General features: G+C 39.2%; 1 protein-coding gene across 8 annotated transcripts in view; it reads left to right on the forward strand.

Moving 5' to 3' along the window:
• Positions 1-19,224, forward strand: part of csmd3b (CUB and Sushi multiple domains 3b) — a 380,853-nt gene that overhangs the window by 276,901 nt on the left and 84,728 nt on the right. For all 8 annotated transcript variants that reach the window (XM_040020932.1, XM_040020933.1, XM_040020934.1 and 5 more), the window contains 6 exons: positions 10,632-10,814; positions 11,118-11,444; positions 13,813-14,007; positions 16,304-16,442; positions 16,837-17,024; positions 17,959-18,147. In XM_040020932.1, the coding sequence (XP_039876866.1) occupies positions 10,632-10,814; positions 11,118-11,444; positions 13,813-14,007; positions 16,304-16,442; positions 16,837-17,024; positions 17,959-18,147 (1,221 nt within the window). The remainder of the gene's footprint in view (positions 1-10,631; positions 10,815-11,117; positions 11,445-13,812; positions 14,008-16,303; positions 16,443-16,836; positions 17,025-17,958; positions 18,148-19,224) is intronic.

Below are 19,224 nucleotides of genomic sequence, written 5' to 3' on the forward strand. Positions count from 1 at the left end.
GGAGTTCTCAGTGAAGTCCAGTGTGTGAGCTCAAATTTGGGTATAAAACACAAATTCAGTTTGTTATTTGCCTAATAAATGATATAATTTTTTAATTTTAAATATTTGAGGTTTTTTTTTTTCTTTTTTTCTTTTTTTTTTTGGGGGGGGGGGGGGTGTCTTTGTTAAACTATGTTAGCTATTTAGTCACTTTGTTTGCTTACCAGGGAGTGATGCCAAGTTTACTTTTCATAGTTCAGCTTAAAAAAATAGCATAAATGTACAATTTAAGGAATCCTCAGCATATTATGTAAGAAAGGACTGCTTGCTGCTCAACATCTACTGTACTGTTATTAGACTTTTAAGTGTGCCCCCTTTAATTACATCTACATCATACTTATGTAAATGTGTTTGACATTCTTAGATTGTCAAAACCTACAAAAAAGTACTTTAAATATTACTTTTTTTTCCCTTTTTTTTTTTTTTGCTCAAACCCCCAAACCATGAAAAGCGCCAATTCTCAGTACAAGATAAATGTGTTTGTCTCAGAGTGCCGGCTCCATCACCCACAAGATTTAATAGGTGGGTACTTGCCTGAGATGTATGTGTGTTTTATTTATCTATTTTTATTTTTTGAGGAAGAAAAAAAGGGGCACACTGTGTGTGTGTTTGTAGAGTACATAGACATATCCCGTAGACCTTGGCTTTGAAATATAAACATTATCAGTAACTCCAGCCTTTCTGTAAAGCCACACTAACAATGCGTGTATGTGGGTTTCTGTTAGTGTGTATGTGTGTGTCAGACAGGTCCTCCATCAGTAAGCCAACGAAGCTCTACCAGCAAGTCACTCACCCCTCTCGCTCCTCACATTCTCCCTCTCTTCCCCTTTTCCCTCTGTCTCATTTTTCCTTATTAGCCATCTATCTATCCACCATCCTCTCATTTCCTTCTTTTTGAAATCACAACATTTTCTCTGTCAGTTGTTCTCTAATGCACTGTTGTTTAGTTTCCCTGCTTCTCCTCCTTTCTGCTCTTTTTGCTTCTCCCATTTCCTGTATCAGACACCCCTTCTCTGCTCTGCTGTCTGTCAAATGACCAGCCCTGCATCTTTTTTTCTTTTGCACTCATTCCCTCCCTGTCTATCTCTGTGTTTCTGCTTTTCTCTTTCTCGTGGTCTCTGCCTGTGTCCCTCTCTTTTTCTTGTCACCATTCATCTATTATTAAAGCCAAGGTCACCGACCTGGGAACACTTTGACTCCACTCCTACTGCAGAGCATACAAATCACACACACGTACAAACTCACACACACAGCTGAGTTCCCATCACTTCACACCACTATTGGACGTTGTATTTACTTGCATAAACCCCTGGAGACCGACACTAACCATTACTCCAGTTTACTATACTCTAACCTTAAACCAAGTGTTCAACCTAAAATTTTATGATTTACCTAACCTCACCTTGCTTTTTGCGAGTCCCTGCAGCATGACAGTGAGAACGTAGTTATGTCCCCCACATTTAGAAGTTAAGCCTGACTTTACACCAGTCTTTCAGTCAATTATAAACTATGGCATGTCACAGCTATTGATTTAAGGCAGCATTGCGACATTATCGACATTGTTCACATTAACGTTTCAATGAGTTCCTGTCTACTCTGTGGATATATACATTTATCATGAGCTTATGCTGTGTATCTGTCTTCACAGTCCATAATGAGGTGTCAGTGAGGGTTAATAATAATAATAATAATGCATTTAATTTGAGGGCGCCTTTCAGAAACCCAAGGTCACCTTACAAAAAACAAAATTAATAAAAGGAACAGGAGTCATAAAATAAGTTAAAATTACAAAACAGAGCTTGACAACAGATAAAATCAGCATTAAAGCGAATAAGCCCGTTTAAACAGATGTGTTTTGAGCTGTGTCTTAAATACGGAAAGGGAGTCAGATTTTCTTAGTGCAGGAGGAAGAGAGCTCCAGAGCCGAGTAGCAGAGCGACTGAAAGCTCTGTTCCCCATAGTAATAAGGTGTGAGGACGGAACAGTAAGATGAATAGCAGATGATGATCTGAGAGGGCGGGAAACAGTGGTGATATGGAGCAGGTCACGCAAATATGAAGGAGCAGATTTATGGATACACTTGTATGTTAGAAGTAAGATTTTAAAATTTATCCTGGCTTCTATGGACAACCAGTGAAGCTGCTGAAGAACTGGGGTAATATGAGCTCTTAACAGAGTGCAAGTTATGACCCGAGCTGCAGAATTTTGAAGAAGTTGGAGTTTATGAAGGGACCTTTTAGGGAGACCAAATAGGAGGGAATTACCGGTACAGTAATCAATACGGGACGTAATAAGACTATGGACAAGGATGGCAGCAGCATGGGGAGTAAGTAAGGGACGGAGTCGGTTAATATTACGAAAGTGGAAGTAAGCAGACCGGGTTATGTAATTAATGTGAGACTGGAATGAAAGAGTATTATCAAGTATGACACCCAAACTCTTAACCTGAGGGGAGGGAAGGGTAGGAGAATTTTCAATGTTAATGGAAAAACTGTGGGATTTGGTTAAGATAGATGGTGTACCAACAAGTGAAACTTCAGTTTTATTACTGTTAAGTTTGAGAAAATTGGAGGAGAACCAGGATCTAATCTCAATAAGACAGTTTGAGAGGGAGGTAGGTGGGAGGGATGAATTGGGTTTAGAAGAAAGTAGAGCTGGGTTTCATCGGCATAACAGTGAAAATTGGGTTGAGGATATAATGTAATGGCATATTTATGTATTTGTTTCAGTAGGACTATTGATACACAGTCATGGTAAAAAGAAAGCACACAGTGTTAAGGTCCCACCCCGGCATTTCAATCATGTTGCGATCTGGACTCTAACTGAGCCATTGCAATGTATTGATTCTTTTCATTTTCAGTTATGTTGTAGATTTGGTGCTGTGCTTGGGATCATTGTGTTGTTCATAACCTGGTTTTGGCAGAGCTTTAGCTGTCAGATAGATGGTCTCATGTTTAACTCTTGATAATTTGGTATACCAAGGAATTTGTGCTCAATGATTGCAAGGTCCTCAAGTCCTGTGGCTGCAAAACAAGCTGAAATCATCACCCCTACACCGCGGTGCTTGACAGTTGATGAGGAGTTTGTGCTGATATGCTGTGTGCAACTTTGCAAACCTAAGCGGTGCTGTGTTTTCTTTCTAGAGAAAGGCTTTCTAACTTCCAAACAAGCCATATTTGTTCAGTCTTTTTCTAATTGTTCTCTCACGAACTTTACCAAAGATTTACCATCCTAGGCCTGTAAAGTCTATGCTTTACATTTTTGGCAATTTCTCTGAGCGCTGCACAATCTGACCTTGGGGTGAATTTGCTGGGACAGTCACTCCCAAGAAGATTGGCAGTTATCTGCAATGTTTTCTACTTCTCAGTAATCTTTCTCATTGTGGAATGATAGACTTCAAATCATTTGGAAATGCCCTCATAACCCTTCCTAGTTTGATTGGCAGAAAAAGTTGCTTCTGAAAGATCAATGTGCCTCAAACATTCCTCATTTTGGACTATTTCATGCTCGCTATTTTGTGGGGACAGTTGGCCCTTTTTCTCTTGCAACATGATTGTATCAGTGCAAAAAGCAAGGTCCATAAAGACATGGATGAGTGAGTTTGGTGTGGAAGAACTTGACTGGCTTGTGCAGAGTCCTGACCTCAACATGACAGAACATCTTTTGATGAATTAGAGCACAGATTGCAAGCCAGGCCTTTTGCCAACATCAGTGTCTAGCCTCAGTAATACACCTTTGGAAAAATGGTCAAAAGTTCCCATAAATACAGTCCTACACCTTGTTAAAATCCATGAGTTGAAGATGTTATACCTGCAAAGGGTGGGACAATCACATTAAACCTTAAACTCTATGGATTAAAAATTGAATGTCACTGAAGTTCATTACTTTCGGCAGTGTACTTGCTGTTGTTTAGCGTTAATGAGTTTCTTCTTTTTGGTGGATAAGACTGATGAATAAATCATATTGTTTCAACTGTCTGACTAATATTGAAAATATGAATATGTGTTTTTTTCCAAATAGAATTACCACAACACAGAAGAAAAAAAACTGTACTGAATTATCTTCTTGGCTTCACGAGATGGAAAATAAATATTATAGTGCAAATTTGCAAAAAAAAACCAGCATGTGCATCAAAATAAACTATTTCCAGCAGTGCAATATGAGTCCTAACCATACCAGAAATGACACAGAAAATCATAAAGTCAAACATAACTTTTAAAAACACCAGTACAGGCTCATAAGGCCCTGATGGTAAAAAACTACATTTCTGCAAAATGACGTCACTTCCGGCTTCGGCAGGTCATGGTGGACATGCGATAGTTCGGGCTGATGGACATAGGAAGTGTTACGAACAGCTGATCGGATCGGCAAAGCGTGTTTCTGGAATATTATGTTTTTGTTGCTGCAAGTGCTTTTTATGCAATTTTTGCAAAGCCATATGTGGAAGGAAACTGTGACCTAGGACAAGCTGATGGCATAAGATGTCCTCTGGTTTCATATGCAAAGAAAATTATTGCGCTAGCTTACGTGGTTGCAGTGCTACCGGATTTAAAAATAGTTACGCAAAACGGAGCGTGCCCGCTCCGACCGGCTTTGGCTGCAAAGCCTTTTTAAGATTCTTTGTATGACAGCAGAGGGGCTTCACCATTCAAGCGTCACCACCACTTCATCTTAGTTTTGAGCTTTTAAGTACTGAGTGAGATTTGAGAGTACCAGCATTGCTTTCTATAATTTAAACCCACCAGATGCCAATTGGATTGATGCAGCAGTCAACACTCCACACAGAGGATACCCTCTGGTCCGCTTTGGAGTACTCGCTGATTCTTACCATTTGAAAAAAGGTATTGGCTCTTGCTTGCCTTCAACTCACTAAATGAGTGTTTTGATAAGGAATGTGACTATTAAATTGATTACCAGGTGTGTTATGCCTTTGTAATTGCCAGTATTCACTTCTAACAATGAATTCTGAGCCAGGAAAACTCTGATTTGGACTGTGTATTAATTTTGAGCAAGTAATCTGTATTACCAGTTTTGTGTCCATAAACACAGTACAGAAATCTGTGTGTATGGATTTTTTTAAATGTATGGTGACCTTAAAAGAACAAAAAGTGCAAATATTTGAATCATTTTTCATACAAACACATCTGAATGGTGATTTTGAGAATTAGTTTCCAGCGATGAGTCATCCCCCCCAGCTCCAGCTTTTTTAAATGCATCATTCTCGCATTATCCCATCATCCTGTGTTATATAATACCGATCTAGCAGACTTGAGAAGTGCAGCATAAACATCAAGTGCCTGCTTCGTGGCCAGCTGAAAAAAAGGGTGAAATGGTGTTAATCTTATGACAAATGTTTTGTTTTTTTTCTCTACTGTAGTTAGGTGTTGCCAGGTTTATCGCAGTGCGCTATTAGCTTATCTGCTAATACTGCACAGGAAAGACTAAAAACATCAACGCTGATATTCCCATACTTGACTTTGAGTGTACAGGCTGCTGTTTTTCTGCTCTATTCTGCCTTAAACACAATCCCATCACAGAGCCATAATGTCAGCTGTTACTTTTGAGGTTTTTATTTTAGCTTTTTCATCTGCTCTTTATGGTTTTTAATATGTGATGTGCTTTATTGGAGGGAAGGATGTCAAGGTGGATTTTTATGGCACAATGACCCTTGATTCGTCGGATCCTTAATGTATGTGTGTGCTGAGAGAGACAGAGAGACAGCAATGTATGGCTGTCAGTGATGAATTCATCTCTGTCTATCTTTGTGCTTCCATGCATTTTTAAGTGTGACAGCAGGTTTGTCTAATACACTACTCTTTACCTCTATCTATGATACATTTCTTGTGTTAACCCTGCCATGCTTTGTCTATCATTTGTCCAGTCCTCTTCATCTTTTTCTCTTCAGCTTGGAGCAGTCTGGGGTTTTTTTTTCTGTGCAACCTGGATAGATGCATGAGAACTGTTTATGGACTAATCAGATTGCACAGTTATTCTAAATGGAGAGTGAGAAAGAGGGAGGGACTTTGCAATGATGCCTGACAGATAAACCAAATTATCTTATGGATATTATTTACTGGTGGACGCAGTATTTCTAAGAATAACAAAAGCTACACTGGATCTTGCAGAGCCTGTGGTATTTCAATTCCACTGTACATAGTTCAGGTATTGAGAAGGACCCTCTTGATCATACCGGATGAAACAGCATTCATTGAGAGCGGCAGAGGGACCATAAAATACAAATTCATGAAATATTTATTTGCAACATAACCAGAAAAGTTCAATTTTACAGTCAGTAAGCTGAGTATTGGAGTAGTGAGTCAAAGCTAGATGCATTTTTTACTTTTTTCTTTTTTTGTAAGCGTATGCATTCCCGAGGTAACTCGTGAAGGGCAGGGCTTACCTAATCACGACTCTGTAAAGCGTATTTCATTTTCTATTCATGAATTATTGACTCATGTAATCTTCAGTCCAGGCAGTGGCATTGAAATGCTACATATGCTGATCATTCCATTCAAATTTACAAGGCATTTAATTGTTTCTCACATTAAGACTTAATAAATTATATATATTTCAAATTAGGCATGGCATTGGGTAACTGAGCAGGCACAATGAGCGAAGAGTTGTTTTGCTCGATGGTGGTTTCAGATGTCAGTTTCCCAGTCCACAGGATTCTCTAAATGCTAAGTTAGAATAAACAGACGCAGACTGATTTCGCAATGTTTACTTACAAGATGTAATTTTGGCCCTCGCTGGTCATGAAGTAACTGATTGAGGAGGAGCTCCAGATGGTTTTTAGAGCTCATTAAGCTCTTTGCTTTTACTTTAAACAGAAGCGAGATTTAGAAAACGGTGCTTTATACACTCGGCAGCCTTGGTTTGCACTTCTGGTTTGATTTGATACTGTGTACTTGACGGCTGTTGCGCGTTCACTTTTATTTTATTATTATTTATTATTTTGCTGTTCAGATTTGTTCTTTTAGACTTTGTGGGATGATGTTTCCAGATGGAGAGAAGTAACCAAACATCTCTAAAGTATTATTGACAAAAATGCCTCTGCAATATGTGCAACATGTCTCGTTCAGTGGTCTGTATTTTTTTTTTTTCTACATAGATGATTGCAGGAGTCTTTCTGAAGCTCACTGATGATCATTACAAGGTCATGAGGCAGGATGTGGGTGGGTTGCCGAGGCGTTTTTACAGCGGGCTGAAGTGATACATTTCTGCACCATAATGTGTTAAGATCAAAGAATGCACCCCAGTTGTTATTTGTCATCCTGAAGTCCGATTTAGTGAGATTTACTGGTATTTGAAAGTTACACAATTGAATAGGAAACATTTTGTGCACGTTGTGTAAGAAGCGCCGACATAGATTGTGTGTTTTAATGAGAACAGAAAATTGATGTCTTTCTTATACACATCTCCCATCAAATCAATCCTCAAAAGCTCCTCGGTGGCCTGGTTTGGAACCTGAGAGAGGCGGAAAAGAATGTCAGTATTGTGAGTGTAATAAATGAGATCATTTTTATTCAACAGAGCATCCTCGCTGATGTCTACAGTGTGAACAAGTCAATTTGAGCCACTCCCTTTAGGTCACAGAATCAGACAAGTACACGCTAATTAGACAGGCTGAATTTCTCATTTCTTCTTCACATTGCAAACCTGTTTGAGAGTACTAATAGACTTCCCATTCAATACCTCACTTTTCCGTTGCTATAAAAGCTGCCTTAGATTATTATTTGTTGTGGTTTAATGGGTTTAATGCTCTTATTTTGTGACCTCTGTTATAGCAGAACAGCGGCAGCCTCCAGTTGAAAGAAACAGTTATTGCAGCATATAGCAGAGATTAGACTATGCATATGATACATTACGCATTCATTCACCATTAGCAACAAAGCCTTAAAGCACATTTTACAGTTGTCACAAAAGAGAAACGGCCAATAAAGTTTTTCCCTCAGTCTCATTATCCCTTCCAAAATCTATTAGCTTATTCTTTCAGATATGGAATAGGTAGTGTATTTTGCACACTACCCTTTTATGTGTGCCTGTGTGTCTGTACGTGCCTGTATTTACCAAAGAAGATGGAAACCACCTGCTTAATACTGTGTAGGTCATACTTGTCACACCAAAATGACTCTGACCCACAAGGTCATGGATACAGGACCTCTAGGGATGGGTCTCGTGTTCTTACAGAACCTGAGTAACACCTATGGATCTTTTTTATGGTGTTTTGCTGGCTGCAGGCATGTGTTTAGATGGGAGTTACTTGTACAGTTAACATCAACCTACAGTAAATGCCTGGACGAAAGGTTTGATCTGTGTTATTCACTCTTTTTTGCCACTGGTTTTATTGTTGTACCTCATCAGGGTATGTATTTTTGTGGACAATATGGTGTGAATTGGAATTTAGCTAAATGTGCAATCCAGACATAATGTAGAAGTTACATATTCACTCACACTGTTAGATACTCTTTGAGGAGTCTAATCCCCTTTGTGAATCTGTCAGCCTTGTTGTTACAAGCACAATAGGATTATATATGTGTGTGTGTGTGTGTGGATGTATCAGTGTGTATGATGCAAAGGAAGACACTGACTGCATATGGGGGATTGGGTTTGTTTAAGTCTCTGTGTGTTGCATGCATGTACTGTACTGTGTGCGTGTGTGTGTGTGTGTGTGCATGTGAGGAAGAAAAGCAGTAGCAATACAGGAATGTTCCGACAGCGTGCCGCTTTCTCTCCAAAGTAATTTGTTCTCAATTCCTTCGCTATGTGTCTTTGCATCTGTGTGTGTGTGTGTGTGTGTGTGTTCACGTGCAAGCAAGTGTGTTAGGCAGGCTGTGATTGGTTGAGTCTGTGGGTCTCATAAAGACGATGTCATGATGGAAATTAATGCAATACATCACAAGCACGCACACCGAGACACACATTCGCAGCAACAGTGAAACACACAGAAACGCGCACACACTCAAAAAGACACACACACCTTTGCTTCGTGCCATGGGCCACTCCTGTAAATAATGCTGAAAACAGGAAAGCAGAGCAGGGGATTAAAGGAGAGGAAGGCTGGGAAAATAGAAAGTATGTTTCCTGATATCCCGTATACAACATATTATAAAGAGTTATGGTGACACAGTGGAGCCTTTATGTAGAATCAGAAGAAGGATCTGTCCAACCTTATGGTCATAGTCAATGTTAAAAAAAAGATGTGTCATGAATACTTGCAAACTCAGGGGAAGGAGGAAACAGAAAGAGAGGGATAAAAAATTTGCTCCAGGCTACATGAACTGAGAAGCAGACGCATTTCAGAAATTCGCCTGACTCAGCGAAACAAGAGCCAATCACCTTCAAGTAAGACTAGATTCAGTTGGCAGTGTGTTTCTGTTCAAAATGGATGATGAGCTCTTGTAGCATGACATAGTGTTGCACAACACAGTAAGATAACCACGGAGGATTTGAGACTGATAGCACTGCATGGTTGCACAAATGTTTTTAAGGCCAGACTCTGGGAAGAAACACTCGGTGTGCTGGCTGTCAAAAACAGTTAATTTATAATTTAGCTAAAGTGACAAAACTGAAGTAACAGGTGTAAAGCTGAGTTGCAGATATAAGGTCTAAAGTTTACAGTGTCTTGTCACCCTTGAGTTTCTTCATAACACCAAAAACTACTTCAAAAGCACCGTCCACGTGACCCAAGGTGTCCTCTACTGCAGCGGTCCCTAACCTTTTTTTGTGCCACGGACCGGTTTATGTCCGACAATATTTTCACGGGCCGGCCTTTAACGTGTCGCGGATAAATACGACAAAATAAAACCAATACCGGTGCCAAAAAAATATGATTTATTCATAGCACATAGGAAAAGACCCAAGGAAACTGAGTTAACAATAAAAATGATTTAAAAATAACGATAAAAACCCCGAAAACCATAAATTTCATGCCCAAGCCTCATCTCTCACAGCCCAGTACCAAACGACTCACGGATCAGTACTGGTCCGTGGCCCAGAGGTTGGGGACCGCTGCTCTACTGCTGTCAAATTGTACAGTCATGGGTTACAGGCAAGATCTTGTAAAAAAAACGATGATATGATATATATATATATATATATGATATATAAAATGATGATAGAAGTATTACAAAAGTGATATGTAAATAATGCAAATAAGAATCAAGTAATGATTGTAAACAAGTAGCTAGTTTCACTAAATTTTCCCAACACTTTGACCAAGTTTGGCAACCTCTGTGACTGCAGTACTCACAAATTGTCTCAGTAAAGTTGTTTTCTATTGCTGGGCTGTATGTAGTGAGCACTTTATGTCAGTCCCAGCTCTTTCTTCAGTTTTCCTTTGGTATGTGCTACTTTTTTTCTTCTTTTCATGCTGAATGATCAAATTACTTTATGTTTCATCTACTTGGCAGCTGGATTTTTTGCCATTTTTCATGTTATCTTTTTATGAGTTGTTTTTTCACAGTGACTGAAGTATATAGCATATGATCTTAACGGTTTAGGTTAGGATTCCTGTCAACATGGACTGTTTATAGCCGTCTTTGGGGACCATGCTGCTGTTCATGTCTTCCTTTGAATCTGTGTCATTCCAGAAATAGACAAAGAGAGTTGTGGAGACCCTGGAACTCCTCTCTATGGAATAAGAGAAGGTGACAACTTTTCAAATGGAGGAATCCTGAGATTTGAATGCCAGTTTGGGTTTGAGCTGATTGGAGAAAAAACTATCTCCTGCCAAGACAACAATCAGTGGTCTGCAAATATCCCTATATGCATATGTAAGTGTTAGAATTATTTGTAATTGATTTTCAGGTATATGACAGCATTGAATTGAACTAAAAAAAATGTGGCATGTGCACTGCTGTGATGTTGATAAATTTCAGTCTGACCTGTCACTGAGGCGACAGTACAGAGTTTATTATGGCCTGGGGCGCATGATGACCGATGACGCTGTGGAGATGAATATTTAACAGAAAATTTCTCTCCCTGTATGCCTTTCCCCTCCCTCGTATGCTTTCTGAAAATTGTCTGTCTCTCTGTCTGTTACTGTCTGTGATTTTGTAATTCTCTTCCTCCCACAGTCCCCTGCATGTCCAACTTCACTGCTCCCTCAGGAACCGTCCTCTCACCGGATTACCCAGAAGGCTATGGGAACAACATGAACTGTGTTTGGCTCATCCAATCAGATCCGGGCTCCAGAATACACTTGGCATTTAATGACTTTGACCTTGAGGCACCTTATGATTCCCTAACAGTGAAAGATGGCGAGACAAATGATGCCACGGTCATTGGGAGGTTCTCTGGAGCTGAGAGTCCCTCCCATCTGACGTCTAATACCAACACACTGAGGCTGGAGTTTCAGGCTGATCACTCTATGTCAGGAAGAGGATTTAATATCACATACAGTAGTATGTATTCCATCCTCTTTCTTTGGCCTAAATCTAGGCAAATGAGCAACTTTGTTTTCTCTGCTAAAAATAGAATTATCATAAAATGCTTTACATGAACGAAATCCAAGTTAAGCTTGAAATCTGAAATTTAATTTATAGTCATATTTTTTTTTAATTTGCAAAGGTCAAACCCCAGAAACACGGAAATAAAGGCACTTTTAATTTTGAAGCAATATAGTGTTTTATACATATATATATATATATGATTGCACTTTACACAGTACTCTGCAGAACTCTTGAGCCACCACTCATTTCATTATATTTTGCCTCCAAGGAGTCAGACTTTCTTGTAAAGTGATCTTTTAAAGTGATCTTGAGCATTAGTTCTCCAGGCTTTCTGAAGGTCTTTCAAGGTTTTCCTTTGGACAATAGGCTGTGTTTCTTTCATTCATTTTCACTCCTATCCTTGTACTTGGCCATTATCAGAGGAAAGTTACTCGAGACTGACCGATAAATAATTCAAGCATAAAAAAGCACTAACTCAAATGATGAACAGACGTAACGCAAACCTCATGGTTGGGGGGCTTCATTTCATCCAGTGATGTTGGGGATCTTATCAAAATTATTGGTATTATGAATGCAGAAAAGCACCATCACCATCTGGAAATGATCTGAACACCTGTAACAGCTTCATTTTTCACCATGACAGTGATCCCAAATACAATCCCAATGCAGTAAAACAATACCTGGAAAAAACAGACAGTGGAAATCTATCAGTCATGGATCAGCCTCCCCAGAGACCTGACCTAAAAATTGTTGAAGCATTGTGGCATCATCTTGACAGAGAACAGAACAAAAAGCAGCCAACATCCAAAGAAGAGCCTTGAATGTCCTTCAAGAAGCCTAGAAAACTAGTTTGCTTACTTGTGTTGGTGATCATACCAAATTTTGACTTCCAGGCCCATTAGGATTGTACAAACAAGTGTGGTTTTGCTTTATATGCTTCATTTGGATGTATGTTTGCACTTTTCAGTAAATCACTGTACATATTCCCTATTTTCCTAGCAACGTAAATGAGGGGTGGCTCAAGACATCTGCAAAGAGCTCCATGTAAAACTTGGCATAACTTCTAACCAAGATATTGAAAACCATGTAGTAAATATTTCAGTTTGATTTGATTTGATAAAGCTCTTTTAATTCACTCCCAACTAGAAGTTTCAGTAGCGCTGAAGACAACGGGTTATAGAAGAGAGGTCCTGTGATTATTATAGCAGCTAAGAATAGAGGTGTAGGTTGCAGAACAAAGTAGTAGCAAAGGCAAGAGAAGCTTTAAAGGAACATTTTTGGGCAATTTTTTGCTTGTTTGTTGTCAAACGTAGACTCAGATGACAAGATAGATACCATTTTCATCTCTGTGCGTCCAGTACATAGAGAGGTCCAGGATGTATTTAGGCTTGAAAGACTTGAAACAAGAGGAAACAGTCAGCCTATTTCCGTCAAAAGTGGAAAAAATTAATCTTCCAAAAATTCATAAATGGTCTTTTTTTAAACATCATATCGTGACTCTTTAACCCTGCATTAGAATAGACATTAGAATTTTACCCGCAGTTAGAAGCTCCGTCTCCCTTACATTGTTGTCATCTGTGCAAATCTTTGGAGCTGATCAAAATCTATGTGATGCGTTGTTGACTAGCTTATACGACATCAGGATACAGCATGTACACCAAAAAAGATCTTGCCCCCGCTTGCAGTCTTTGAGCTAATTTAGGCAAAACACGTCTGGATCCCGGGCAACAGAAATGGAAATTGATATTGATCTTTGCATCAGGCTGGGTTTGACGGCAAACATATCTGCCAAAGTGTTCTGTCCACGAGTTTTCTCACACTCTATTTGCGATATGATCTCACATCATTTTGTGTATATGACTTTATTTTTTTTTTCTATGACTGCATCTTTAATTCTTTATCAACTAAAAACACCAAACTGCTTCAACTGGCAAAACATGAGCATTCATAGGCTGGACTTTGCCTTTTAATCAGGAGCAGATGCATACAAAGCATCAAGCAAACATACTGTATTATGAGCAATGATCATATGTGCAAACAACATGACGGGAGCATAAAACAGACAAGAGATTTTTTAGATATTTTGCTGGCAAGGACCGAACAGCAGAAGACTTCAGGTAGCAGCATATAGATCTGTATCATCACTTCTGAAATATTTCATCAAAATGATGAGCAAAACGGCCTGTGAATGGCTGTAAAGTATAGGTCTCATATTCTTTAATAACATTTCTCGTGTGTGTGTCTGTCTCTCTATGTGAAGCGCTAGTCTCCAATATCTCCCTCATCATATCTGTGTCTCCTTGTAACTTTTTCACCACAGCATTTGGCCATAATGAGTGCCCAGACCCTGGCATTCCCATCAACGCTCGCCGCTTTGGAGATAGCTTCCAGCTTGGCAGCTCCATCTCTGTGGTTTGTGAGGACGGTTTTATCAAAACCCAAGGAACTGAGACCATCTCCTGTCAGTTAGAAAGAGGAAAAGTCATGTGGAGTGGGCCTATTCCTAAATGTGAAGGTAAATATTGGCTGGATTGCTGCTTAAACTATTAACTAGGGAACAATATGCTATCCAAGATCTCATCATTAATGCTGTAAAAACTCTGTGGAGGCAGAAATTATATCCTGTCAGTTCAACAGAAGGAAAAAATATGGAGGTGGCCAGTTAACCTAAACACCCAGGGAAATAACTGTTAATAAACTGCTGCCACACACATAGATAATAGCTTACCAACATTCTGTCTGTAGAAGTACTTGGCAATTTAAAATCCTCTCTGTGTGGAAGGAGTGCAGCAGAGATGACTGGCAACTAAAAGTGAAAGTAAAGACACTGGACACTATGTGAATGTGTTAAACAGAACTGTGACTTCTTTAAATGTCAAGTAAAGTCGCGGCGCAGCACTTTGCCTGAAGTTATTTATATTATTCGATTATATTATTACCTTAAAGTAAAGTTGCATAAGTTCAGAGTGTAATCAACAGCTTCTGTAAAAGTTGTTGAGTACAGAAAAGTAAAATGCGAATTTGACCTGCGATTCTCAAACGGAATGAAGAGATGTTCGCTAGAGCACAAGTGCTTTTGAAATTGCTCCAGTGGTAAATATAATTAGCTCAAGATATTTTCAACACAGCTATTGGTGACAGAGCCTTTGATAGTACAAAGAAGGGTTGTGTTAATTATGCTCCAGGTCATTTAAAGTCCCAAGATCCATTGTATCTAATGTGTGTCTATAACCACTTGGATAGAAAATCCACTTACTTGTATTCAGGAGGTACAGACTAGAACAAATTGACTTGAGACACTTAGTTAAAGTTTAAATAAACTTGAAAAAAAGAGTGCAGCAGAATGGCTCTAGGCTAATACTACATTGTAATAACTGTTGAGTGATTGTTCATGTTCCTTTTAAGTGTTCATGTATATTTACATAATATGAATATTTTATGTTAGTCTTGCATCATGTACTGTAGACATATTTCTGAGCACACAATTTATCTTTATTTTTATTAAATATTCAAAACTGTGGGTTGCTTCATCAGAATCTCTGTCAAGGGCAAGAATCTGATTCTGTTTTTTTGGAGTATTTAAATGGTAATTAAACCTACAGTATGCTATGTATATGCTATTTGGCCAAAGCATCAAATGCCCGTGTCTAGTGTGGAAAATGTTAATCGCACTGACAAGTTAACTTATATGCATAAAACTGTTCTCTTCTCTTTCCCTCATTTGCAATAAATATTTTAGCAGATTTTTCATTTTTCAGCTTGCTGTCAGCCAAAAGCCAACAGTGTTAGTGTCCAGCTGGTGAACATAATAGAACTTTTTTGCAGCTCAAAGAAAAAAGAAGTGTGGAAATCGTGTTTCCTTTTGACCCAAGATTATGAAGTCCACAGAAGTCCACTGTCTTCAAAATAAATAGTAAAATTGAAGTTATGCTTTTGCACAACAATGTAAAAAAGAAAAACGATAAAAATGTAAATATAAATATAAAAATACCTACTTATTAGTAGCAGGTGGGCCTGATTTGCTAAACTTGACTAAATATACAGTACTGTGCAACACTCACCCATCATTTATTAATTGAATCTTAAAAAAACCCAAAAAAAACCAACAAAAGACAACACAACTGACCAGCACAAAATAGCATTTTGACATCAGCGAGATGATTCAAAAAGCACTATTAGCTAAAAACTTGGCATAGCATGGTGTACAGTCTGCCCTTAGAAAAACTGAGGAAACTGGACAAGTGGAGGACAAAAACTGAAGTGACTAAAAATGATCTACATTAGATGATTTAAAGTCATGTCCTGAAGAAATAGGAAATAAAATCCAATAAAGACCTGAAACAGGACTTGAATGACGCATCAATATATCCAGAGGAGGTCAGATGAAAGTGTCACGCCCACAGTGGAGGCTCTGTCGTGGTTTAGGGCTGCATTTTAGTATCAGTCATGTATTGGTCTCCCCAGAGCCTGGACCTCAACATTATTCAAGCAGTGTGGGGTTGAATGTCTACTTCTAAATGACCACTGTAAGAAATTACAATAAAGCTTGACTAAGTCAGTTCAGGTTGTGCTGATGAATGAAGATGATCAAATATTGACTTTCTACTTTATTAGAATTGTACACACTCTGTTTTTGCCTTATACACTGGACTTCTATCATTTACATGTTTCAGTGTATTACTGCAAGTGAGCAGCGACTCAAATCTTTTGCACAGTATTGTAATTTCTTTTGTTATACATTAATTTGTACTTGGACACATTGGGTGTCCTGTACTTCTTCTCTCACTTGCCTCTTTATTCTCCCCTCACAGCCCCATGTGGAGGCCACTATTCGGCTCCAAGTGGAGTGATATTATCTCCTGGGTGGCCTGGTTATTACAAAGACTCCCTTAACTGTGAGTGGGTGATTGAAGCAGAACCTGGACGTGCCATCAAAATCACATTTGACAGGTGGGTGGCATACAGTAACTCTTTGATTCTGAATATTAGAAAGAGCTTTGAACAAGCAAGAATGAAGATTTACAAGATTTAAAGTTTATGGACATTCGCCTACAATATCACATGACTCATAATTCTCTAGGCTGTAAATTTTTGACAAAGCTGTCTTTTGACTAGGAAGGCAGGCAATATTTTTGTTCAAATGATGTGTTCTCTGGGCTGTGAACTGCTGGTAGAGACGAGACATAGACTGTTGTTTACGAATCGTAAAGTGTATTTATGGTGAAAAAATTGGCTCCAAAACCTGTAAATGATGTGAAACCTTTAAAGAACTTTTCATTATCTCATCAGTGTTTTTAAATCACAATCAGCTATAATATAATGTCCTGACATTTTATCTTCACAGGTTCCAGACAGAACTGGGTTATGACTTCTTGGAGATCCATGATGGTCCAAACCTCCTGTCTCCTCTGGTTGGCTCCTTCAATGGCACCCAAGTCCCCCAGTTCCTTTTCAGCAGCAGCAACTTTCTTTATCTGCTGTTTACCACTGATAACAGCCGGTCAAATGCTGGCTTCAGAATACTCTATGAAAGTAAGTTAGATGCATACACTATATATCTATGCACATATAGTATGTGCACATGTGCATATGCATTTATAGCTGCAAATTTTACACAAAAAAATGAAAAATACACATGCATTTAAAACTGATCCATTCATATGAAGATACTTTGTTAAATATATTTTATATTGTGTATTTTTAGACAAATTCTTAAAAGTATGCTTCTGACCACATTCACACTAGGTCTCCATGATCTCACAATATCACACTACTAAAAATTAGACATCATCCTCTGTTTGGTTCACACCAGCTGTAATGCATATGAGATATTAGACCACAAAGAAATTGAATTTGGGTGTTGCTGGCACTGGCATGAGCAGGGTATTCAAGCCACAGGGTCCCCCAGTTCCTCCTGGAAGACTCCAAAGTGTTCCCAGGCCAGATGAGATATGTGCAGTCTCTCCACTGGGTTCAGAGTGTACCCCAGGGTCTCCTCCCAGTTGGGTGTGACCAGAAAATCTCCAAAGTAAGGTGCCCAGGCACCTGAACTGAATTTTTCAACAAAAAATGAAAGCATTAAATGTTTGTACAGAAGATAGATATACTTTAAACTCTGAGTTAAAAGCAAGAAGACCCCAAACCACCCACCCATCCACCCCCTTGTTTTTCTTCCATTTACTCAGTACTAATGGCGTAGACTGCCAGCATCTTCAAACTCCACCTTCATTTTTCTCTGAAGTGCATGTTCAATTTGACAGCAGATGGCATGTAAACACTTGAGAAGGTAAACAAAACCGCTTCTGTTGTGGTTCTCACCTCAGTGGCTGTCACCAGGACTACCATGATGATAATCAAATAACAAACAGTCTACCTTGCACTGCATATTTTTGTATTTTTGTTTATCTAATGTAACATGTAATGTTCAAATGATTTTTGAATCAAACAAAATGACTCTTTTTGTCAGGCGTCACAGTGGACAGCTACTCGTGTCTGGACCCCGGCATCCCTGTCAACGGTATTCGGTACGGACAGGATTTTTCCATCGGCTCCACGGTGTCGTTTGGTTGTGACTCTGGTTATAGACTCAGTCATGAGGAGCCGCTAGTGTGCGAGAAGAACCACTGGTGGAGCCACCCCTTACCTACATGTGATGGTAAATATTTCAAAAGGGCTTCTAATTCAGAACAGAGTGTACTGTGGAAAATGTTACACCTCATGCAAGTATGTTAAATGTTCTTTTCCATTAGAGCAAAAGCTGATTTTCTGGTCACTCAGAAAAAGAAGATTGTTTCCTTTTATTTGGCATCGATGGTATTGGTATCTTATGTAGAAATGGGCAGCTATTCCCTGCTAGATACACTCACAGGATAAAATGATTTGCTTTGTTTTATTGTGCATTATTATTATAACAGCACTATATTTTACATCTAATTCAATAATAAGGTTCATTAAATAAAAGGGAAGCATTTGTCTTAATGCTGGACATATTGTTATATAGACACTGGACAATATGCGCAGTCTGCTCTGTGGTAGCACATTCACAATGCAGCACAAGGTCAGCTTTGCTGCTGTCCTGGTAAGGATATTTTACAGTATAAGTATCCACTGCTCATGAATGATCAGACAGTCCACCGAAGTCATAATCACTTCTATAGACCAAAACATTTTTCAGACAAAAGCAGATTATCTGCTTTATCCATTACAAAAGACACAAAGTGGATGAGGTGTGTGTAAAAGGGGAGAAGTTGAGCCACCATCGCTGTTTGGGGAGCTGAGTCACACCACTGGTTGATCACATAGACACACACACACACGCAGGAACAATTTGCAGTGAAGGCTGCTGTGGCTGATAGGAGATGATTTGAGGAGAAGATTAGAGATCTGTGGGCAAGTACTGTGCATGTGTTCGTGTCTGTGTGCGCACGCATGTGCACCGTGTACGTGCGTGTGCGCTTGTGTGTGTGCGGCGCTTTTATCCATGTGCCTCCTGTCACCTCCTCTCCTGCGTGAACCACGAACACAGGAATGTTTGAGGTAAGGTTGACGAGAGCCTGTGTTGGCTGTCACATCCTCTCTCTTCTCTCTCAAATGAATTGGGAGGGGTGAGTTTGGTGGGGGTTGGGGGTGGGGTTAGGTAGGGAGAGTAGGGAAACCTGTCTCTGTCTCTCCCTCTTTCTCAGCGACTGTCTCACTCTTTCTCGTATTCCGATGGTGGAGCAGGAGGGGTGGG

This window comes from Simochromis diagramma, unplaced genomic scaffold (assembly GCF_900408965.1).
Source record: "Simochromis diagramma unplaced genomic scaffold, fSimDia1.1 OVJJ01000753.1, whole genome shotgun sequence".
Classification (NCBI taxonomy): Eukaryota; Metazoa; Chordata; class Actinopteri; order Cichliformes; family Cichlidae; genus Simochromis; species Simochromis diagramma.